This window comes from Ptiloglossa arizonensis, chromosome 10 (genome assembly GCF_051014685.1).
Source record: "Ptiloglossa arizonensis isolate GNS036 chromosome 10, iyPtiAriz1_principal, whole genome shotgun sequence".
Lineage (NCBI taxonomy): Eukaryota > Metazoa > Arthropoda > Insecta > Hymenoptera > Colletidae > Ptiloglossa > Ptiloglossa arizonensis.
In genome coordinates this window covers 12,173,328-12,198,091 of record NC_135057.1, presented here as the reverse complement: position 1 = coordinate 12,198,091, position 24,764 = coordinate 12,173,328, and the positions used below count along the sequence as shown (strand labels likewise).

Genomic DNA, 24,764 nt, shown 5'->3' with positions numbered 1-24,764 from the left:
TCGGTTCGGAGCGGGAGCGATACGGAACGAGACGGACGAATCGCGTTGCACGAAAACGAGCGGAGTAAATTCTCGTTACGCGATCGTCGAATTTGATTCGTCGTTCGTCGCTGCCCCCCTCCAAACGGGAGACCCTTGTTGAAACCGGTGAAGCGTGAAATACGACACAAGCCAGCGGTTACTTTATAAGAAGTCGCCAGCTGACGTTTAAAGAGAACGAACCGGATGAAAGAAGAAATTAGAAAGCGATCGATTTCGTTTTTACGATAATATTCGTAACGCATCGGTGAGATTTTTTCTGCGAAAGTGAGACCAAGTGTGACTTATTGCTTTAACGTAACCTCTGTGTTCTCTTGCAAGCGCATACGACGAGTTGCAAAAAATATTTACAGGTTACGATGGGGAGATCGTCGAGCTCTTATCGTGTAGATCGAATTCGACGTTCGTCGAGGAAACAGGGTACTCGGGATCGCGTCGAAAGGATCTCGATTGGGGAATGGGTTATTCTGAATAAAAAAACACTGTCTATTGTCTACGACAAACTTTATTTTCCTCGATAATTGTTATTACATTCTTTGACCTTTCGTCGATCAATTTTCGATTTTCTTGGCCTATTTCTACGATTGCTTCGCGTTGGTCGTTTCCGCGTTATCGGGGCTCGTAAAAATTTAATCCATGGCGCAAGTAACGACTCGAAATCTCGGGACGAATCGGATGGAATCGTAGCTGCCACGAGGACGACGGTACGAATCGGTACGAATCGGAACGAAGATCTTTCTCGACGTTGTACGCCATTGTCGCTCTTGGTGTTACTTTCCGCGAACCCGAGTCTGGAAGAAGAGAAAAATTTGCATCAAAATATAAAGAAAGACAAATTAATGGTTTATATTTATACGATGGAGCATGGGTGGTCCCCTTCCGTTGGGCGAGGAACCGTCGAATCGAGTTTGAAGAACAGAAGGGATACGAATTTAATATAAAAACAAGTAAATACTTACCACGATTATGACGCTGAATAGTAGGGGGTCTGTCTCCGCGGAGCAGAGACGGAAACATCCAAGTCCATTTCGATGGCTGGCTGACCCGAACCTGGAACTATAAAAACATCGGGGAGGAATTATAAGACGAAAATTCGTAAAAATGAAAGCCACGAGAGAAATGAACAAAGGAACGACCACAGGTCGAGAAAACATTTTTTATACACGCGCGATTAATATTTGCGAAAATTACACCCGAGTAATTTGCAAACTTACTCTCGCGTTCGATGCCAAATTATTTTCGCAACAATTCGATCCTCGTTCGATATTACCTTTTTTTTTTTTTTTTTTTCTAACCGATGATTCCCGTTTCGAAATACACGGAGCTAGAGGAGCGTAAACAACGGTTTATCGTTATTTTCGCGTATTTAATTCCTAATTGTTTTCGACGGTAAATCGATCCCGGTTCAGTTTCCCCGGGAGTGCCATCATTTTTGTACCTAAACCCGCGTCCTCGCCTCAAAATATACAGGGCTAGAGGAACGCAAACGACAGTGCGTCGTTGTCGGTCGGACCGCAAACAACGGGGACGCATTCGTGCTCGAGCGGCGCTCGATCGTTTTTAGCGCGAAACTCGACGGCATAATCGATACGTCGACTGGCGGAATGTACCGCGGCACGCTTCGAATGGATGCTCTTTTGCGGGAAGCATCGTGTACGGCCACTTACGCTAATAAATACCCTGCTTCGATGGTATTCCGTCGTAATAATTGCGCGTAATTGCACGTCGCGAGGAATCGAACAGGACTTTGGTTTACCGGATGCATTATTTTCACGGTCGGGGAACCGTCCTAGCGTCTTTCTGCTCGTAAAATCGGCGGGACGCTTCGAAAAACGGGGACTCTTCCTGTATCGAATCGGGGAAATATTTTGGAAATGGATGCTCGAAGGTCGGGTGTCGAGCGACGATATCGAGCGTGTACGTGTTTGCGCGAGTAACAGCCGTGTTCTTATCTCGTCCGGTCGGATATAACTGGTCCACGGGAATCGAATGTAAACTCCTTTAATCGATAACGGGACCGGCGCGAACAAACAGCGATTAAATCGACGCTCGATAAAGGTATCTTTATTGCTCTCGCGTGGAAAAATATACACCGGGATAGCTCCGTCGACAAATTCGATCGGGAGAACCTCGTCGACGAGTTTCCAGGCCACGATCGTGTACGACGCGGGCAATTAATCGCGAGAACGCCTCGCGGAACGATATCGTCGGGTTCGAAACGATCGGAGAATTCTTTCGGGAATGGAATCCTGTTTTCTCGTTCGGTCGAAGACGAGATTCTCGAAAGATCTTTCCTCTTTCGAAATTTCCTACAATTCCCGCGACCTGTCCCCGTATATTTAATCATCGAAAGGTCTCGGTACGTTTCGCGATCCGTATGCATCGTTACACCGAGGCAGACACCGCGGGTGTTACGGGAAATACCTTCCACGGGTATGGATCGGGGCAAACGACACGGCCACGGGGAAACTCGCTCGAGACTACGTCGTGATAAAACGTCGAGGTTTCTCCGGTGAACTTCCCCTCGAAGAGGTCCGAAGAAAACAACGGCGAAAGTCCGCGCCAAGGGAGCAAGGTAGCCGGTGCTACACGACCGTGTCTGAAAAAAACACGACATTAGGAGCCCGGTAATTCCACGGGCTCCGTGTCCCAGGCTACCATCGAACCCCGTTATAAATGCGTTACATCGCGTTAGCCGGGGATCCATTTATGAAAAAAGTCGGGCGTCGCGCGACCCGACGATAATTACACCGTGTCTTCGGGATTAAATATCTCGGCCGCGCGTGTAATTTGCGCATCGTTAATACGCGCCCGGATTAATTTATGGCCGTGAATTACGGAAAACGGTGTGTTCCGTCGAATTAATGAACGCGCGGCTCGCATTGTGCCAGGGTGCTCGCCCGCCCGCCGACTCGTGCCATTAGCGTTTCGGACCGACCGGTCCAGAAAATACATTTTTAACCAAATCCGCGAGAACATTGCCGCGAATGAACAACGACGTTCACGCTCGATTCTCGAGAAACGGAGCCGAGGATAGACGCGCTGTCGTCTCGTCCACGATCGGACAGTTTGGTGAACGGTAACGGTTGCGTCGAGAAGAACGGTCTAGGACGATTGTTCGAACGAGTCGAGAGAAGATTTAGGCCGAGATTGGGCGAATACCATCGACTGGATCGACGCTGGACGGAATGGTTCTCGACATCGTAGACTTTGTTTCGATTGGATTAACGCTCCACTGTACCAATGTTCGACCTGTCCAACCCTCGAGCGGACCAATGCCAGACTAGACCAACGCACGACTCCATTAAATACTTTAGCGCGCGGTAACTGTCCCGCGATATTTTCAGTCGGGAGCCAATTCGATGGCCCAACGACCGTTTCGTCGATTCGTATGGAGCAAACCTCCCGTGCGAGAAAAAGTCGACTCGAATCGCGCGAGAGCGGTGCAACGGTCACGATGGAGAGTTAAAGGAGAACGAAAAACGTAAGGGGTCGGGGGTTGGGGGGGCGGACCTTTATCGAAACTATCGGCGATCCCCGGCGCGTGTAATTTCACGCCCAAATCGCGGAAGTTATGGCAAATAGGGCTCGCGATACAAGGCCATAAACGGGATCGGGCAGTCCGTTTCGATCGCGCCGGGGTATTTTCTTCGTGGGCCGATCCGACGCAAAACAAACAGTTGGAGCTAGGTGGTCCCTCATTAAGTTGGCACCACTCCCGGGCTCGAGCTCCGTTCCCTTTCGATTCGAGTCGATCTCGGGTGCCCCGCGGGGAGGGTCCCCGAAAGGGCCGTTGGTCCCTCGGGTCCATTGTGTCCGTGTGTACGTATGCACGCGTCCGCGTTCGCGTTCGCGCGATGCGCGGCTCTCCCTCGAGGCGGTTTCGCGTACGAGTGAGACGTTACCTACGCGAAATGAACGCATTCGATACGTGTCGCAATTGCTACGGTACGGGGTACGCCTGTTAACCGTGTGTCTGACAATATTGCCACGTGGACGCTAGAACAACGCGCACGTGTACCGTTTCACGCGCCTCTACGTACGAGAGAACCTCTCGTACACACGGACACGCCCGCGCGGTCAACCAACCGGCCAGTCGCCCGCTCCGATTCCACGCCATTAATCGCTGATTTATGGAAAATGTTGTTACTACGCCGGACGAGGAACGAACGAATAAACGAACGAACGTTCTCGAAGGCGCGCCGAGAGAGTTCGTATCGATTTAACGGCAGAAAGCGGAAGCGGTCTCGAGTCGATTCGCGACAATTACGATTCGGGGAATAATCGCGGGAGATTCGAAATAGGTGGGTTTAACATTACGGACGTCCAGGTTGTCCCAATCGTCACCGGTCGATTTCAATTTCGCGCTAATTTTTAAAACTTCACGATTAACCTGAAACTCGACCGGCCGTTTGGAAGGTATCTCGTTCCATTATCAACTCCCGAGTTTGTACTTTTAAAAAAGAAAGCAAATATCGAGATTACTCGAACCGTTTGAGTTTTGTACGAAAAGTAAATCGACCGGCGACTATTGGGACACCCTGTACGTCCAATCGATCGCCGCGGGGCTTTCAAATTTTTGTCCGATCCGCTTTAATCGCACGTTCATCGTCCGGAGGAATTCTGTAAATATTACCCCGGTATTTCGGTAGTCCGTTTTACTACGATTTCGCGCGAGAAACGCCGGTACTCGAATTCGATCCGCGACCTGCCATTTCCTATCGAAGTAATTCGCGAAGTTCGAATGGCGCAATTTCGAGCGCGAATACTCCGTGGTATCGATACTTCGGACGGTTTAAAACGTGGATTAAGAATCTCGTGTAACGCGAGACCAGGGTTGGGAGATCTTTCGACGCGAGGACGTCGAGGGCCGAAAGACATTCGTGGAACGCGAGTACGAAAGCGGTCGCGTTACCCTAAGGAAAACGCCCGATAATGGGATTACACACGGGGAATGGATTAGCGAAATCCCTCGAATGCAAAACCTTACGATAATCTGGTACAACGATCCCCGGTATCTTGGACAGCGACGTAGCGAGCAACCCTCCCGTCGTTGGAGCGTAAGGGGGGATACCTGGGGGCTATCGGGGGCGAGCGGCGTGCCCGGTTCTACGAACACGAAAATCTACTGGAAATAAACGGCGAACCGGTAGTTGGGTTCTTTCTTCCACCTGTTGTGCATCGCGAGTCGGAGGGCCGGGTCGTGCGTTCCGCACAGGAATTATCCTTCCACGGTGCGCGGGTAATGCGAGCAGTTAACGCAAATGGGACGGTATACCACCGTCCAAGGACCGGATTATAATGAAATAAATACCGCGATTAAAGGGAACGCGTTTAAATTAACCGTCGCTATTGCTCCGTGCAGCGAACGAGTTTTAAGATTCGATCTCGTCGGGTCGGTGGTCACTCGCGTGCGCTCTCGGGGATACGCGACGCGGACTCGTATAAACGATCGTCCACGAAACAGAGACAGAGCGAACGAGAGAGAAAGAGAAAGAGAGAGAGAGAGAGAGAGAGAGAGAGGGAGACCCTCCCGATACCAGCGTTAATGACCAGGTCGTTTTCTGTTGCAGACACCCGTCAGCGACTTGGGACGAGCGGGCCCGTCTGTGGAAAAATTGCGTGAGTACTACCCGTCCGTGTGTATCGATGGAACGAGAAGGGATCCACCGACGAGATCCCGCTCGATATTTAATCGATACCGCTGTCGCTAGATCGTATCGTCGATTATCCGCTCGTTTCCCGCCGTGTCATTGCGCGAGCCCGTTTTCTATACGCTAGAACCGGGGAGAAGCCGCTTCTGGCCGCTCCGTGTAACGCACACCGACCGCTTCGATCGCCTCGTGCGTGCAGCGAGACAAAGAAAATTCTTTCCCACGCGCAGGTGCCCGGTTTACGGCGCCTCGCGTCGCCTCGCGTCGGTACAGGCGTCCATTCTCGGCCCGATTACGAAAACAGCCTGTAAACGAAGTTATTCCGCCCGGCGGATTAATAACGCGCACCGTGCGAAACATTGTACAAATTTCGGGGGACGGGGGGGACGATAATAGCGATTCTCGTTTTTCAACGACAGTCATCTCAGAAGTTAGAGGAGTACGCCATTTATCGTTTTCGAATTCTTTTTATCTCCGTTTTCGAGGATGAAACCGGGTACGGGTCGCTCTTGACCCGAAGAAAACGTAACTCGTCGCAAATTTATCACTCCTTTTTCGACGAGATATCGGATAAGCCGAGATCCGCTGGTACGGGTCGCTTTTAACCGAAGGTAAATGTAACTCGTAACTTTCAAATTTATTACACCCATTTTTGAGGAAATATTAGAAAAGATCCTATCGAGATTCGAAGATGTATTCCGGCTACTCGCTGGGAGATCAAAATTATCGAACGAGAAAGTTCTCGTCCACGAGTTGTGAAACATTTCAGAATATCTCGAGTTTGTTAATTAGAACTTTCTTTTACCTTCCCTGCATTGCTCTGAATCGCTTCACCAATTATTGAACGACATAATTTCCAAAAATTCGCCAAAAAGTAACACTTCCTCGCATATCGTGTACTACTGATACCAAAGCTCCGAAATCGGCGAAAAATTTTAGCCAAAGTTCAGAAATTTTCTAAAATTTTGATCCGAAATTCAGACTTCGGTATCAGGAGAACACGATACGCGAGGAGGAAACCGTTCGCCTTTGCAGATTTCTCAATATCTTGTTGTTTATTTATCATAATTATTAACAACCATCGTAGGACCATAGTTTAAACAATTCTTAACAATGTCCTAGTATAAATAATAGCTTAAAACCCATCAATTTCTTGAAATATCCGTTGAAACCGTACCAATAAAATCGAAGCAACGGTAAGTCACCTTGTCGAGGGTATAAATAGAACCCCCGGCTGCCGAAATTGTCATTCGCCCGGGAGCCTCCGCGGCGGACGGAGCTCCCCTCTGGGGGGCCTCCGGCCTTGGGTCCAGGGTGGCCCGACGCGGAGAAGGGCGGAAACGCCGCGGACCTGCGGCGGGCTTCCGGAGGACCCGTGAGGACGGAGCTTCTCCTCGGGGGGACCCGTACCATCCGGGCCAGGGTGGCCCGGCGCGGAGGAACCGCGGTGGAACCGCGGCGGACGCCGCTCCTCCCCTGGGGGACCTACACACCCAAGGCCGGGGTGGCCTGTGCGAGGAGCGGAGGTACCGTGGCGTACTTGCGGAGCACCCGCGGCGGATCCCTTTATTTACCCTCCCGCTACTTCAAGAATTTCTAACTTTTCCGAAAATTCTCAAAAAAGACGTCATTTTCCCGAAATTCCGAAAATTCTCAGAAATTACGTCATTTCCGCGAAATTCCGAAAATTCTCAGAAATGACGTCATTTCCAAGAAGTGGCACGGTAGGAATACCTCCTCGCACTTCATGTTCTCCTGATACCAAAGTCTCGAAACTCGTTTAAAATTCGCGCCTCGGGGAAATTCTTGGAAATGACGTCATTTCCAAGAAGTGGCACGATAAGAATACCTCCTCGCACCTCATGTTCTCCTGATACCAAAGTCTGAATTTCGGACAAATTTTAGAAAACTTCTGGACTTTGGCTAAAATTTTTCGCCGATTTCGGGACTTTGGTATCAGGAGAACATGATATGCGAGGAGGTATTCCAATCGTGCCACTTCTTGGAAATGACGTCATTTCTGAGAATTTCCTCTAGGCGCGAATTTTAAACGAGTTTCTGTACTTTAACTAGAATTTTTCACGGTTTTCGAGACTTTGGTATCAGGAGAACATGAAGTGCGAGGAGGTATTCCAATCGTGCCACTTCGTGGAAATGACGTCATTTCCAAGAATTTCCTTTAGGCGCGAATTTTAAACGAGTTTCTGTACTTTAACTACAATTTTTCACAGTTTTCGAGACCTTGGTATCAGGAGAACATGAAGTGCGAGGAGGTATTCCTACCGTGCCACTTCTTGGAAATGACGTCATTTCTGAGAATTTTCGGAATTTCGCGGAAATGACGTAATTTCTGAGAATTTTCGGAATTTCGGGAAAATGACGTCTTTTCTGAGAATTTTCGGAAAAGTTAGAAATTCTTGAAGTAGTGGGAGGGTAATTAAAGCGATCCGCCGCGGGTCCTCCGCAAGTACGCCACGGTACCGCCGCTCCCCGCACAGGCCACCCCGGCCCTGGGGGTATAGGCCCCCCCAGGGGAGGAGCGCCGTCCGCCGCGGTTCCTCCGCGCCGGGCCACCCTGGCCCGGATGGTACCGGTCCCCCCCGAGGAGAAGCTCCGTCCTCGCGGGTCCTCCGGAAGCCCGCCGCAGGTCCGCGGCGTTTCCGCCCTTCTCCGCGTCGGGCCACCCTGGACCCAAGGCCGGTGGCCCCCCCAGAGGGGAGCTCCGTCCGCCGCGGAGGCTCCCGGGCGAATGACAATTTCGGCAGCCGGGGGTTCTATTTATACCCTCGACAAGGTGACTTACCGTTGCTTCGATTTTATTGGTACGGTTTCAGCGGATATTTCAAGAAATTGATGGGTTTTAAGCTATTATTTATACTAGGACATTGTTAAGAATTGTTTAAACTATGGTCCTGCGATGGTTGTTAATAATTATGATAAATAAACAACAAGATATTGAGAAATCTGCAAAGGCGAACGGTTTCCTCCTCGCGTATCGTGTTCTCCTGATACCAAAGTCTGAATTTCGGATCAAAATTTTAGAAAATGTCCAATTCTTGGAAACAACGTCATTCAATTATTGGTGAAGTGATTCTTGGCAATGCAGGAAAGGGAGGAGAAGGTTGTAATTAAAAAACAAGATATATTCTGAATATGTTTGGTTTATTTAGTACAAGATAAAGGTTTCCTCCAGTTACAATCGTACAATCATTTATCGTCATACTTTAAGTATCGTACACTCTTATCCGCCACAAAACTTGTTCTGCTCTACAATATACAATTTATTCTTATATATTAAATAACTAGTCCAAGTACAAAGTCGATTAGCTCGGCATTATTCGCGATGTAGAATCTTTCCAAGATGGAAGGAACTTTCTGAGATTTTCTTTAATGTTAGAAAACATGGAAGTAATGATACATCAACGATACGTTAACTTTACATTTGCTTAACTCTTATATTGCAAACGATAAAAGCTATTCTTAATTCACAGCCAATTAGCTCGGTAGTACCCGCGACGAAATATTATCGATCGTCGCGAGTAATAACGATTACCAGGTCTCACCACATGGAGGTTGCTGCGAGCGGATACCCGGAGAGAGATAAACGGAATCAAAGTTCCATCGATCTCCCTCGATACGCAATACAAACGAATATACTAAACGTGATCCAAAGACGTATACCGGCTACTCCCTTGAAGATGAAAAGTATCGGAGAGGAATGGAAGCATAGGACCGCTATAAATGTAGCGGGCGCTACCGTTCCATTCTGTAATTTCATCTTACACTCTTCGAGCCGTAGAATCTTCTTAACTCAATTTGTACCGATTTCGGCACCGCGTGGTTAGGTGCACGCGTAGATCGATCTTCGAGTGCATTCTTCCCGGAAATTCTGGTCCACGGGCTGTGAAATTTATAGAATCCGAGCCTGTAAAAGTATACGATCGCTATAAATGTAGTAGAAAATCTCCGGAATCTTGCGTTTGGTCGCGCGATTACGCAATTATCGAACGAGCCGCGAGTAATTCGCGCGATTCGCCGCCTTTCTTACGTCGATTCTTCCGTGTTTGGTTACACACCGTCGAACAAGGCGGGCATGGCTCGACGAACCACGGTCACATCCGGCGTCATAATTCGCGGAACCAGACACGCCGCGTCGATGTTTCTGGTACGCTCGCTGGCTCGCGGTGGCGATAAGCGCGCGCGGCCACGCTACGCGATACGTGGCTCGCTCGCTCGCGGGTCCCGCTTCAATAAAATCGTAAAACGCCCCGGCAGTTACACGGTCGTCGTAAAGTTGCTCGCGGTCTCGCCCGACGAACATCGACCGATACGCGGCCGCGGGATCGAGCTCGGAAACCGGACTAATTGCGCGCGGCCAGCGAGCGGAGCAACGCGCTCGCGGCGAGCCGAGTCGATCGGTCTATTACCGCCTCGGGAACCCTGAAGGGGAAAACCGTCCTCGATGCTTACTTTTTTCGCCAACTCTCCTCGACAATGGCTCACCGACCCCCGCGATACTGCCCGAAATCTCGTTTCGTTCGTAATCGGAACCGAACGTAACGCAACCGCTATTGGAAAGGGGAACGCCGGTAATGCCGTAGGTTACTCGCGAGCGTTGCACGAGAGAATTTACGAGGAACGGGTCTCGAACTCGGTGTTTCCCAAACTAACGGACCAAAAGGAACATTTTTCCTATCGCCGCGACTACGGGGATAATTCCGTGGAGAGCGCGATCGAAGTTCTCGCAATACCCGGAAGTACGCGACGAAAGGGATTCTCGAGGTACTCGGCGACCGAACGCACAAATCGTCGCGCCGACAAGTCGCGAAAGTTATACCGCGCGATATAGTTCTTCGGCGATAAATCGATCCGCGTTTAGTTCCTCCGAGAGCGTCATTTTCCAGACCCCCGTTTACACCTCGATACATTATAGAAGATACCTTTTATTTCTATCGATGTCTCGCGGTATCGCTGTAACCACTTCTTCGGACTGTGTTGCCCCGTATCGGAATATTCTCCGAAGGGGTTGAACGTACAGCTGGTACCGTACGACGAGTACCTTCGTTTTCACTCGCGGAGTACGATGCGTCTGTGTATCGCTGCGAGCGTTTAATTCCCTTCACGATCTCGAAAGCGAGAAGTTTCGAACGAATTGAAAAATATTTGCGTATCGTCGAGGGTTTTTTCGCGCCACGCTGGAGGCATTTTCCAAAAAGTTTCGATTCTCGATACCGACTCTCGAGAATTGAACTTCGGAGGGTTCCGAGCGCGAGCAACACGATTTCAGAATCGAATACGCGCGTATTTCGCGCGTGCCCGGACAACGCTCTCCTCTCGAACAAACCCCATTACGCGATCAGAGAATTCGAGGTCGCGGACTCCGTACGACGGAGAGCGGAAAATCGACGATCCAACGGCTCACGGCGCCGATTTGTCCACGGATCGAGCGTAAAACGTGCAAACGCGAGTCGTGCATTATTGGTATTCTCCGTTGCGCTTTGTAATCACCGGCGTGGATCGTGTTTTACGTACGCTTTACGTAAGCCCGAACATGACGGTATTCGCATTACACAATTGTCTACGAGACGTCTTGGAAACGTTGGCTTTCTAACGCCCCCGGTTTAGCGCGAAGTGCCATTTTTTCCCGTGGCGAGTCGCGGGCAAAAAAGACGCGGAAATAATTGCGATTCCTTGGATCCATCGTGGGAGGAGAGACTTTCTATTTGCATGTTCGGAGCGTTTATTGGCCAGTTGGAAAATATTATTTCCACCTTCCAAGAAGGAGGAAATCCCAGCCGATGTGGGTGCATTTGCGAGCGATCGAGCGAAATTTTCACCGAGCGAGCGTAAGCGCTTCTTGCGCAATTTGTATTTTCTCGGGAGGTCGTAGTTCGCGGAGCGAGTGCCTGGAATAACTTTTCCCGATGTTCGTTTATCGCGAAAGTGTGCACCTTTGAATAGAGTCCCGTTCTTCCTGGACTTTGTCCCGAGTGTTTACTTTGCGGACGTTCTACTTATCGACGCGTACAAATAGAAACTTCCGTGTTCTTAGAAATTCGTCCAAGTTCCGAAACAATAACAACAACGAGCCGATAATCGGAAAAGGCCAGGTAGAAAGCGGGAAAGCATCTCGAAGGAAATCCAAATGACTCGCCGAGTACTCGGCTCTTCGAATCCGAAGACTCGTTACGATCCGCGGGATCGCGTCTTCTCGTGGCCCTCTTTTGGTAACTTCTTACGTACGTCCGACTTCTCGATCGTTCTCACCGTCTTTGCGCGATCGTCGGCTCTTAACGTCGCGATGGTGCACGCTGACAACACTTGGACGAATTCGACGGTAATTGAAGCGTTATCGGACGACCGAAACGGTGTCGCCGACGCTGCGACGTTCCCGCGCGACGCTGGATTAAAGCGTCATCACCGGCCCGTGTCAGGGTACAACTGTGATCCTGTAAACGACCCTTTGGAGAATAAACTCCCTTCCAGTATTTATGGACTTTTGGGATTAGCGGGAGAAAAGCGGAAAAGGGAGCCAGCCAACCGGGCCTTCGTCGAGAGAGAGAGAGAGAGAGAGAGAGACAGAGAGAGGGTCTCTTTTGTAAATTCGCTCTCTCCGAAGCTGTTGGCGACGGGTGGTGAAGGGAGAGACTGGAAGGGGGCCACGTCCTCGAGAAAGATCGCGATCTACGGTTGTTTATGCGATACCTCGAGATAGGGGTGCTCTTTTGTCCAAAGGGGCGGTTTTACACCATCGGAGATACAGGACCGAGTAAGTTTCGGGGACGTTGCTTGGTATACCGGGTGTGTGTACGTGCACGTGTACGGAGCGTGGTTTCGCGGAGGATCTCGTTTCCTCCTGGTCGCTTTCGGAGACTTAACCCGGATCAGCGCGCGGCGATAAGCGACGAAGAAACCGGTGAGGATTCGGAGTAATCGCGGGACGTTATTGTTTTAGCGCGTTCTTGCCGCGTTCCACTCGAGAGGGGGGCTACGGATCGTATCGCGTCATTAGGGTGCGTCAGCCGCTCGTGTTTCCGAGGATTTTGCACACGCGCCGAAAAAACCTAACCATTCGAGCGTACGACGAACCTTTCGAGTCGAATGTGCACCGTTGCGTGGAATACTATCACGTGTCCGCGATCGCAAGGTGAGAACCGAGGAAACACAGGAGCGACGAGTCGCCTCCGATGGATTCCCTCCACGGAGAAACGACGCACGATGATCGATCGATTTCAAACGCATTTCTTCGAGCGGTGCAGTGCTTCGAAAACTTGGAACCGCTCGAAAAGCCCGTGGAAGCGCATCGGGGTAAACGCTCGAATTGTTTCACCGCTACGTCTGTCACTTGCATCTCGAGAAGCAATCTCTTGTAAATTAAAATGGAATTGGATTAAACGGTTCGCCCCGGTATCCGTCGGACGAGCCAACAAAGAACGAGTAAATCTTTCGATGCCGCTTCTCGACTATATCGCGACCGAACGAATTTATTCCGTGGAGTCGGGCCGACGATCTAACCTACGATTCGACGCGATCGTCGGTGAGACGACATACACTGCAGCCAGAAAGTTTTCGACCGCCACGATATACGCGACTGAATCGTGAATTAACGAAAACGGAGCTACAATTATGCACCAGTCCACTTTTCAGCTAAAGTAGAGTATTAACGAACTCGAGGTATTCCGAATGTGTTTGCTGTATTTAGGTGGAAACAAAGTTTCACCGATTTCTCTCGATACGCGTTACAAACGAATATACTGAACCGAGGAGATGGCAAAACGGCAATAACGGTAGTATAAAAAGAAAGAACGAAACAATGATCAATGTAACAAGAATTATTTGCAAGAGAGGAGAAATAAATTTGGTCAATGGTTACGTACAGTTATTCGCTAACAGAGAAAATTAATGAAGCGTTTACAGAAACAAACAAACATGGAAAAACAAGTATAAATTAACATCGGAGAAGGAACAAAACGAATAAAGTAAAAAAAAAAGAATTAAAAAAAAAGAAGTGGTCGCCAGTACTGACCACCGCCTATCGGCGGTCAGCGGCCTATCATAATCACTAAGAATATCAAGAACAATTATTCTTCGTCACCGATTACTCGGTATTTATAATATCCGTTTGAATAAAACGCGGTCTATATTACTCGAGTAATAATTGCCCTCGATTACTTATCCTAGAAGTTAGCGAAATTTAGGTAACACCACCCAATAAAGCTTACTACTTTATCCTTACTCGTATAGCTGAAATGCATTCCTTCCATAAAATAATCCTAATTAAAGTTTGCGGGATTCCCGGATAGTACAAACAGACATCCTAATAAGATGAAATTTTATAAGTCAAATTATTATAATTTCCACTGTTAAATCGTACGAATGGAAAAAAAGTAAGGCGGCCGGATACTTTCCGACCGAAGAATTAAACGTTTCAATATGATGTACAGGATGGAAAACTGGTTTTTCAAATACCTCGAAACGTGGTTTTTGAATTTGTACCGGTTCTTCGACTCATCGATTCAATTAACCCATTTGCATCCGGAAGCGGAGTAAATCGAGTTACCCGTATTATCCAGCGCGGAATAATCCGCGAGCAACGGCCTTTTTAAAACTCATTTGCGTGGGTAATTTAAATATACCTGGATACCGTTGACTCTCGGCGCGTGTCGTTGACAATATCACTTTTTCCAAATGGTAACTCGGCGTTCACGGATTACTCTTCGAGATCGTTCCTTTTCCGCTGGAAAATTTACTCCGTTTCCGAAGGGAACGACAGTTTCTTAATTCCTCGAGGAACGCGTCGAGTTCGCGATTCGAAACAAGGCCCCGAGACTCCATCGGGAGAGACCCGATTTTCTTCGTGTCCGTAGACGTCTCCGGGTCCTTCCGAAACGCGGAGTCCAGAGTTCGTGCGAGCGAACTTTTTCCTCCGAGCGAACAGCGTTTTTCCTCTCGGTTTCCAAAGTCGCGCGAACTCGTCGAAAGTAAAAAAATCGCGACGCGTCGAAGCTGGGTCCGTTCTCCTCTCAGTCGTTAGAACACCCTCGGATCTTACCACCTAACGGTTCACCTTTCTCGCGCTCGCGTACACACCGGTGTGGCTGCGGTGGCGGCGGCGGCGGCAGCGGCGGCGGCGGCGGCGGCGGCGGCGGCGTGCACACACGCACACGCGGAGAAATGTCGACGAGAGCGAGAGAGGCGCACGAGGAACGAGAGAAGATACCGAGAGAGCGCATCTCTCCGGTCGCCGAGTGCCTCCACCTTGAGAGTTCAGCGGCGAGGGCACGGCAACGAGGGCGAGAGAGTAGAGAAGCGATCGTTCGGTCTCGTTCTACGCGCGGAGGGGAGGGGAGAGGCAGAGAAACGTCGAGCGAGTAGAGGGGAACGGAAGAGCGGTGGGGAGAACGGTGGAGTGGTAGGGAGGCAGTAGGTTCCGTGGTGTTCGCGAGAGAGAAGGAACCAGAAAGAGGGGGGGCGATAGCGGTGGCTAGAAGCGAGCCGGTTGCCGTGGATGGCGAGGAGGCAATGGGGTGGATGACTAGGCGCGCGAGGGGAATCACGGGCCTGGCCGCGGTGGTGGGGATGCGCGCTGGGCGTCGATGGTGGGGGGTGACGCTCTCCTGTCCCCTTGGCTCGGTTAGTTTCTCCGTCGACGCCGCTGGAAGCGGATCGAGCGTGCCCGTTGTTCTCTACCCTCGTGGACGAAAATCTCCGCGCGGTGGTAACCTGGCGCTTGACGCCTACTGCTGTCGGTGGCTGGCTTCGATTCGCTCGGGATCAGGTGACTCTGTTACGATCGCGGACGATCGCCATGGAGATTCGGGGCCCGCGAGAGAGTACGCGGTTTCGATAGCGACGCGCCGATCGAACGAGAACGATCGAACACGAAGAGAACGACCACGTAGAGCGGTTTTTCGAGAACGGGATCGCGGAGTGCGAAGAACGTGCGAAGCGACCCGATCGGCGCGTAGAACCGATATTCGCGCGGTGACCGCGCGCCAAGGGAACTTGGACGCGCGTTCGTTCCCGTCCTGGATGAGTTTGCGCGCAACCCCTGGTGCCGGTGGCTTTTTCCCTCGTTTCAACGGAGCATCGTACGCGATCGAGCCACCGCGGCAGTGAGACTCGACGCGCTAAGTGAATAATCGTAGACCGTGGGGGGCGACCGCGAGTACGCGTAATCGTGTACGCGCGTGGACCGGCGATATCGACGCACCTGGGCCAGCGTCGAAGGAGAGACCGTTCGGAGCCGTCGGACGCCGGCCGGGGCACCACCGTAGGACCGATATCGGCCCCCAGATTCGAAACCACGGATCTCTCGTTCCCGTGGTCCACGTCTCCTCGATCGGATCTGGTTTCTCTCTACGACCGGGAGGATAACCAACGATAACCGAAGTGCTCAATAGTGTCAGTGACAGTTTTCTGTGTGTTCCGCTCTGAAATTTTCCGTGCGATGTACCTCGACCACGTCGTTTTCGTCTTCCATCTCGTAAGTACACCAATTCTACGAGATCGTTTCGTTCGGTTCCCGCGCTTTCCGACAAACCCCACGGGAAAACGCGAGAAAAGAAACGGCGCACCGACGACGAGCCAACGAGAAATACACGAACCGAGAGAGAAAGAGAAAGAGAAAGAGAGAGAGAGTGATACGCCAGCGTGGTTCTCGGTGTCCCATCGCGAGAGCCAAAGGTCGCGAGAAGCGACGGCACCGGGTGACTTTGACGCGTCTCCCGCGGGAAGAGACTATCGCCATCGGGTCTCGTTTCACAAGCCGATGCTCAAAGCCCGGCCACGGACGTGGCTTCGGCACCGTGATTACAAACGCTGTTCGTGTGCACACGTGACCCCGAGGATCCGTGCACGTAGCCACGGACCGCGTCGAGCTCCTCGTGCACGTATTTCGGAGCACGGTCGGACGAGCTTGACCTCGAAAGGATACTCGCCCGCGAGGAGAGTGTCTCCTCGAGAAGCCTTTTCAAACGTCTCCTCGAGAGGGACGTTCGTTAACGTTCCAGTCGTTCGAAATCGTAGCTCGAACTCACCGGATTAAAAAGACCACTGGGTAACGCGTCGCGGGATCTCCTCGGAAACTCGCGAAATTTCTCGCCGACTCCTCGGGGAGGACGAGTTACGGCCGTAAGAAACTCGGGTCGGAAGTTCCTCGGAATTTAGGTGACGCCCGTGATCGAAGGCCTCTCGAGAGGAGCGCCCGTGTGATTCATTTGTATCAACATCGGAGCGCGAGGCGATTACGTGCTCTCTCTCTCTCTCTCTTTCTCTTTCTCTCTTTCTCCCTGTTTCTGTGACCACGCGAATAGTGGTTCACGCGTCCGAAAAGGAAACCGAAGTGTTCGAACGACGCGTCGGCGAGCTCTCGAGCCTCGATCCTCGTCGATACTCCGAGTTGTGCGCTCAGAGCCCTTGGTGATACTCCGTTGCTAAAGCGTGGAAAGTGTACGTACATTTTTTTTCGAGATATTTCGTTCCGACGACTCGAAGCGGAATGCTCGAAACTGTGCAGCGTCGGGTCGAAGATCAAACGAAACTCGTAAACACCGTGACGGCGCACGATGACGCGTGTAACGTTTCTACGAATTTCCTCCCAACTCGCAGTGTGTCCGCAAATCGATCCTCGAGTGCACGGGTCAGACCTTACGAATATACCGTGGTAACGCGTACGTGATTTAGGGTCTTTGAGAATTGTCCACGACTTTCTTGTCGTACACGGAGAATCTCGATGTTTTCCAATTCTCAAATTGGATCTTTCCCATAGACTTGGTAAACACCGCGATACCGACGGATCGTTGCGATACACGACCAGTCCGATCATTGTTTTTTACGAAATTTTTCGTTTCCGTTCCTCGAAAGAACGCGAGTCGGTCGTTGGATCGATTTTGAAAGTGTCATCCTGCCGCGAACAGTCTCTTTCCAGTCCTCTTCTTATCGTTCCGCGAGTTTTGCGCTCGGATCGATTTCGTTGCGATACACGGGGAGTCCCCGAGCATTGTTTCTCAAGATTCTTCGCTCATCCTTCGAAGGAGGAGAACTCGACCTGTCTCGGATCGATCCTCGAAGTCCCATCTGCGCGCAACGCCGGCTCGGTTTCTTTCCAGGCCTCGTAAACACCCGTGATAACGCATCGCGGATGAACGACCGGAGTTGAAATCGGCCGGTTCGGCCTTCGATGACATTTGCCGTCGGAATTCTTCGCTTCTTGCGCGCTCCGCCGGAACGAGGACAGCCAGCCTCTTACCCATTCGCCGGAAAAACTAGTCGGTTAATCCCTCCTCGTGGGAAAGCGTGGTTCTGCCTTTGACAGGCTCGTAAACTTTTTGCCCCGATAGTCGCGCGCGCGACGCGCTCTTCCCTGCCGCTGCCCCCCTTTTTCCGAATTTCCGCCATGTTTGCCAGCGTGCACGGTGCTCGCGCGTAATGGAATATCGGAAAATCGCGGCGAGTCTCTCCTCTCTCTTTCTCTCCCGACTACCGCTTCCGAGTAGGTTTTTTTCCTCTCTTTTTCCTCCACCGTTTCTTTTTTTTTTTCTCTCGCGAGTTTCCGCTCGCGAGAATCCCGAGTTCGATCCCCGAGGAACGAGTTCGAAGATTTTCCGGGCGTCTTCGCGTTCGTTCGCGCGTACCTAATTAGTACTCGCGAACGCGTGTTTTTGTCGAACCGATTCGCACCGGTGTCTCGTACCTACCTGTCGTTTTTCTCTCTCTCTCCTCCCGCGGGAGGCCTAGCTACTCGTGATTTTCAATCGGAATCGCGTGTTCCCGCCCGTGTTTTGTCGGACACTTGTACGCGCGAACGTGACCGTGCATCTCAAACCGTGGCGCCGCTTATCCGTGCTCCGTGGAGTCAACCTCGAGCCGGTGAATTATGTAACGAACGGGCGAAAATTATTTGCCGAGGTGTCCCGGAGCATCGTCGAACGACGATTTTCCGCGTTCCGGGGGCGTTTTAACCGCCGGTGTCGACGGTGTCTTACCGCTTAATTTATACCCGATTCGTCGTCGATGCGAGTTTTTACACCTCGCGCCGGTGCAGAATCCTTATGAAACATGCAGAGGACATCCCGATGAAAAAGTTGAGAAACGGGTGCAGGTGGCGAAGATATACGAGGAAACAGGAAATACCTGAACCGTTTCGGGTGATCGTATTTCTCGGGGAACGAGTGGCCGCCTCTCTCGGTTACCACCTCGGCCAACGCCGAGGCGTATTTACTTTGCCGCGAGTACGAACGGTCTCTCGCTTTAATATCGCTCGTCGTCCACCGGGCTCGCGACGTTTCGCAATCCCGGCGTGCAACGCGATTGCGCGAAATCCCGGACGGAAAAACTTCCAACCGCCTAACGAAGACGCGGATTTGAAACGGGCCGAGCGATTAATACTGTCCACGGCTCGAATTATTTTACCTTTTACGAAAAGTTACCTGTTTTCTACCGACCGGTTGCTGTACCTCGCGCGTTGAACGCACATCGAAAAGAAAATCCAAAGAGAGGTAAACGATCGCAACGCGTACAATTTTTTCACGAAGGTATTTTATTTTTTGTTCGCGCTAACCAGACCCTAGTAACGAGACATTGACAAACGTTCGCAGCGAGATAGAAATTGAAAGGTGAATTCTAATAAAAACAAGCTTCCGAGTATATCCGCGCAGGTCCGAGAGATTGCAAGGAATAGCTTTTATAAGCAGATCTGTGTGTTGCTTTAAAGTCACAATGGCGCCAAGTGGCACAAAGGTGATACTAGACCTGGAAAATGTAAATGTATGGTTATACGAGGCGAGAGCAACGCAGGGTTACAGAGGGTATTTCGCGATCGGATAGCCTAGGAAAACGATGAACGATCGTGGTCGAATACTCGCGCGTAAGAATTTTTCGGGATTGGACGCTCGATGCGAGCAATATGTAGAGCAGATTGAAAAAGTTTTGAACGATGGAACGATCATATTTTTCTATCGTTCGATATTTAAGAATTCCGTGCCTTCTTGGATGTCAAATTGCGCAAGTTTTGCGACGCAAATAGTCTCGTAGAGTCGCATTCTCTTGGAATAGTAAACAATAATTACGTTTCGAGATATTTATTCGTAACGGGCAATAAGAACAGCGAGCGTGTACTTTAATATTTATTTAAATCGTGCCAAGGATTTCCGGTCGATTAAATTTTAATCTCGGAAAAGGTGCGTCTTGCGTCTCGGTTGTACGGCGACGCGATAGCCGAGTTTACGTTTGCAAAAAAAAAAAAAATATATACGATACTTCGTAATCGATCGCATACGCGTCCAGCGAAACTGTCAATGATTCTTTCCCGCGTCGAGTAATCGCTCTTGACAGATATCGTTGCTGCAACACCCGTGTTAACTGCAGCCGCATCGCGAGGCAAACTCGAGCTAGAAAATCCGTAGATTCGTTTGCGCAAAATTGGAGATCCGTTTGCGCAAAATATCCCCCATTTAGCGACAAAGCACTCGCGAGATGTCACTGTTGCTCTTCTTCGTTGATTTTCACCGATACTGGAAACAAACTACGAAACAATAATCGAAGCAATAGCGTCGACGATCGAAACGCGAGTTTGCAAAAAAATGATCAACTCTTCCTCGGGTCTTTCTCGACCCATCGCCTCCTCTCGGTACATCTATTTATAATCGAAGCTGTTAGACGCAACCGATGTTCGTGCATTTCTTCGTAATTATAAAAGTTCCATATATTTTTTATCCAAAGACTTTGAGCGTATACTCGAGCGGAAGAACGCTTTAAGTCGATCGAATCGCAAGAATCTTTATTTCAATACTCGCAACGGAGCGTTTTTTCCCGATGATTATCCCGATCGGGAAAAATTCACGTTAGCCAACAGAAATTACATCGTTTAAATATGCACGCTTCACGGCCTGGAAGGATAGCTGCTCGCGACATTTTTTTTCCAAGATCGCTACCCACGGTATTAATAGAGCTGCCGCGTTAATGCTAATTATCTTCGGTGACTGTCTCCGTGACTCGGCGTTAATTCGCGCACGTGAATTCATACCGCATTCTTCCGTTCCAGATCTTTTTAACGGAACGTGTAATTCCGGGAGCGTTACGCGCTCTTTTTCGGAAGCGTATCGTTGATTCTGCCGATAATTATACCCCGCAGTATCGCGTCGGGGAAAATAACATCGAGCGCTGTTACTTTTAATTTCGTAACATTATTTCGCTTCCCACGATACAAAATTCGTCGCGCAACGTCGGCGTCCGTTGCCTTAAATTTCGTAACATGGTATCGTTTCCCACGATACAAAATTCACCGCGTATGGAAACCCTCGAACAACGTATCGATACAGCATAAAATAATTACAGTTCCGCTACCGTTATTCTCCCTGTTAACCCTTTCAGTGCCACGAACGCGTACACGCGTTCGGAGAAAGCTATCGTTTCGAACTGCGAACGGGTACGCTTACGTTTCTCGTACAACTTTCTCGTATCGTTTGATTCGAGCTGAAAGAATTGTTGCAATTGTAACACACGCGTGTTCGATCGTTGAGATCCGTACCAGCGAAGAATATTCGGATTGCTCCGATCAGAAGTCAGCCAAAGGGCGAAAAGTCAAAGGTGGTGCGTCGATGCTCCGTTCCGATTGTCTTTCATCGAAATACGTTTCGTTTCCGCGAAAACGTTCGTCGAACTCGGGCATACCGATCTCCGTTACTCGAAACCGTATCACCGGTTGGCGCAAGACGCGGCGTCGGAAACTTGCTCGTCATCGCGATGAGTGGTCGCGAGGGCTGGCCCATTGTTCTCTCTCTCTCTCTTTTTTTCTTTTTCTTCCCGTTCCCCTCCCGATTATTAGCATCGCGCCGGTCACGTTGGGCGTCGATTTTTCCAAACGGTTACACGCGGTGGCATCGTCGGTTGTTTCGATCGCGGAGGTTCACCGGCGTCGCGCGCACGCAGTCGCGTTACGATAAACGCGTCGTCGGGACTTTCGTTTCGCAAATAACAGGTTCTCGAGTTCGATCGGGTTTCTTCGGCGCGGACGTAACGGAGGGACAACCGTTTCTCGGTCGTTCCCGGTTTCGCGTTCGGTTCACGGTGTCGGCGGCGCATCGAGCAGGCGTCGTCGGTCCTCGCGTAATGTAAAATCGCGGCCACGTTGGCGTAGAACGCGCGCGGTATCGTGCCGAACGATAAACTTAGTAATGGCAGAAAAATTGCCGCGATTAAGGTTGAAAACACATCCAGCAACCGCCATTTTCTCACAGCACCTGCGAATTACGCGTAATTGCCGTTGCCCTCGTCCTCTCCTACCCCCCCGCCCCCTGCCCGCCGCGTCCCGTTCCATCTACCCGTGGCTATCCGTTCCTGGGAACCCGAGGCGGTTCATTGTCTAACGCCCAGCCGGTTCGCGAGGAACGAAGCTCTCCGTGTCACGAGACCCGGGATAATCGACACGTCGAATCGGAAATTAACGTTAAATCGGCCGTGTCACGAGTCCTCGTCGATGCGGCTCGCGCTAGACCCGCGAAGAAAAACCCGAACGTCCGTATCGAATGTCGGGGCTCTCGAATTCCCGAGGGATTATAGGAGTACGTTGTCCGTGGATATCGAGATCGCTCGGATATCGCGATTTTCTACCCACGAACCGGAAGGAAAATCGTAACGGCGCGCAACCAACCGTTCGATCGCCGCGCGAGTTTTCGAATTCTCTCGGTAGCCTTCGAAACGAGATTTTCCACGAGGATTTCACGACGAAGGAAGCGTTCCTCTACGACCAACGGATTCAACCAGACGGGGCAAATATTTAGACTCGCCACTTTGCCAGCGGTGTCGAGATTCAACCGTCTTGGGAATCTATCGGAATTTTCCGATTCTGGAAAATTAATAGCGGCGAGGTGTTTACCAGGTGTTCAAAAATTCCAACGCGGTTGCGTTTATAGCTGTACGACGAAATGGGAAGATTATTCTCTTTTTCGAGAGTGTTTGACAAGTCTTTTATCTTATTTGTTTCGGAGGTTTTTCTCGGGGAAGTATTCAAAGTAATTCTCGCTGGTTACTTTCTTTTCAAATCGTGTCGGGAATTAATCGAACGAGAAAAATAGTAATTATTTTCTCGACCAGCAGACAAATTCATTTTGTGTACCCGAATCGATAACGTTGTACGTTTAACCGTGACCGTCGATTCTCGGAAAGGAAAAATTTTCTACGAGCGAGTTACGCGACGCGAGATAAGATAATGGTGTCTGCGCAAATCCTACCGACTCAACGTCGATTCGTAACATCGTGCTCGTGGATATATTCTTCGCTCCGGATTTCTGAAAACTTTACGCGAGGCTTAGCAAAAAAATCGTTACAATTGCAAATACATTTTTCGCTAAAACCTCCTGAAACTGTATACCAAGCGGCATAGAAGAAGCAGAAACGAACCCGTGGCTATCCACTTTATTAGAAGCTCTCGACTCACCGGTACTCGGATACCCTGGTTGTCGAGGAGTCTCGAATACTCTGCCAAATCGCCAATATTTCCACATTCTTGGACAGATATGTTTTTCTCCGAGTGGGAAAAAGGAATCTCTTTCGAAGCGTTCTCTCCCTGTTCGATAGCCGAGCAGACGTCCAGAGAGCTTACTTTTTGGTCGCTTATGCGCCGTTTCGCGACATCGATCGTTCTCGCGGCGAAATAGTCGTCGCGAGTGCGGAAAACGCGTAACATTGTCCCGTTCGGAACACGCGCGCTGTCAAACGTTAGACTAGAGGCGGATTCTCTACCCAATGCGTAGATCCGCGTTGCGTCGGGTACGGGTAGTTTCCAGCGGGAAATCTGCTCGTCCGAGAACTTTTTTCCCGCGCGGACAAAGTCGGTTTCTCGAATTCCGCGCGGAATTGAACGGGAACGAAAGCTCGACGTCGAGTGAACTTTTAACGAGAACACCGCGGCAAGGCGTTTCGATCCCGAAGCTCTCCGCGTAAAGCACCCGTTGCACGCACACGTACGCGGAACACGAACGCGGAACACGGTCTCGTGCTCGCGGGGACGCGTCATACGCGGCTCGTACCACCGAGAGTCTCGGTCTCTTATCGGGTGGAAGAACGCGCGTACCCGCGTACGTAGGAGGCGTGTTTGCCAAGTTATGGTGTCCACGGGCTTTTATGGCCTGGGTTCCGTGTCCGTGTGCACCGGCCCGAACACTTTGTAGCGCGAGCGAACGACCGCGAGACGATGCTGCGCGCCGGAACACCGTCGATCGAACCTGCGCGGCGTACAACTACACGTGTCCAATTAGAAACGCGAAACCGTTGCTAGCCGCGCGTATACGCGAGCTTTCCGTACGTAATCGGGCGAGTGGCTCGTCCCGCGATCGCGACGATTTTACGCGGAGAAATTTCGGAAAATTCCAACCGATGCTCGAGACACGTTACATTTTATCATCTTTGTCTCGCAACGGGAGCTAAACATTCCAACGAACGTCTTGCGAGACGCTCGCGATTCAACGTGAGATCACCTGCTATTGCTAGTCGAAGCCTGGGAGTATTGTATTTTTAGCTGCAACGTGTTGAGCAACTGTCTTTAAATTTAGTTAACGCCTCAACTGGGAAAGCGCGATGCTCGCACTGACGGACCTATTATACGGAGAAATAAATCATCTAACTAGCTTGATTCGTGACAATGATTCGTCGACCGTCTCGTGTTCCCTATTAATCGTTCCGTCGTTGGATTCGTCGATACGCGATCGCTCGGAATCGAAAAACACAGCGACGGTACCGTCGTTGACCGAATTGGACGTTCATTTTCGAAAACTTTGCTACTCGGATCGTGAATTACACGGACAATAACGCGGTTGATACGCGATACCGGGTTGGAGAATGGATAAATTTTTTCGGAATATTCCCTCGGAGCCACGAAAAAGTCCGCCACTGGTCGTTACCTAACTGGGCTAGAATGGAGCCAATTTGGACCCGATCAAATACAATATACGGATCGCGGCAGCTTTTCAATCCCGCGAGCGACTCGATGGAACTGCTTTCGGCAAAGTCAATAGAAAAACTCGCCGTTGGAAAATAAATTCAACCGTTACGACCGATCCGGCGAGCTGCGCT

At 50.5% G+C, this 24,764-nt stretch overlaps 2 protein-coding genes across 6 annotated transcripts in view; one reads left to right on the top strand and one right to left on the bottom strand.

Moving 5' to 3' along the window:
- The window catches only part of LOC143151870 (latrophilin Cirl), a 449,543-nt gene that overhangs the window by 28,755 nt on the left and 396,024 nt on the right, over nt 1-24,764 (top strand). For 2 of the 5 annotated variants that reach the window (XM_076321337.1, XM_076321334.1), the window contains exon 1: nt 15,353-16,179. The gene's annotated coding sequence lies outside the window, so the exon portion shown is untranslated. Of the gene's footprint in view, nt 1-5,612; nt 5,662-15,352; nt 16,180-24,764 lie in introns of those variants that run through there. The other 3 variants (XM_076321335.1, XM_076321338.1, XM_076321336.1) reach the window with 3 other exon arrangements.
- Nucleotides 649-23,379, bottom strand: LOC143151818 (uncharacterized). Its single transcript, XM_076321261.1, has 3 exons — nt 23,131-23,379; nt 999-1,095; nt 649-830 (listed from the first exon to the last, which is right to left on the bottom strand). The coding sequence occupies exons 1-3, from the start codon at nt 23,377-23,379 to the stop codon at nt 649-651; spliced, it is 528 nt and encodes a 175-aa protein (XP_076177376.1).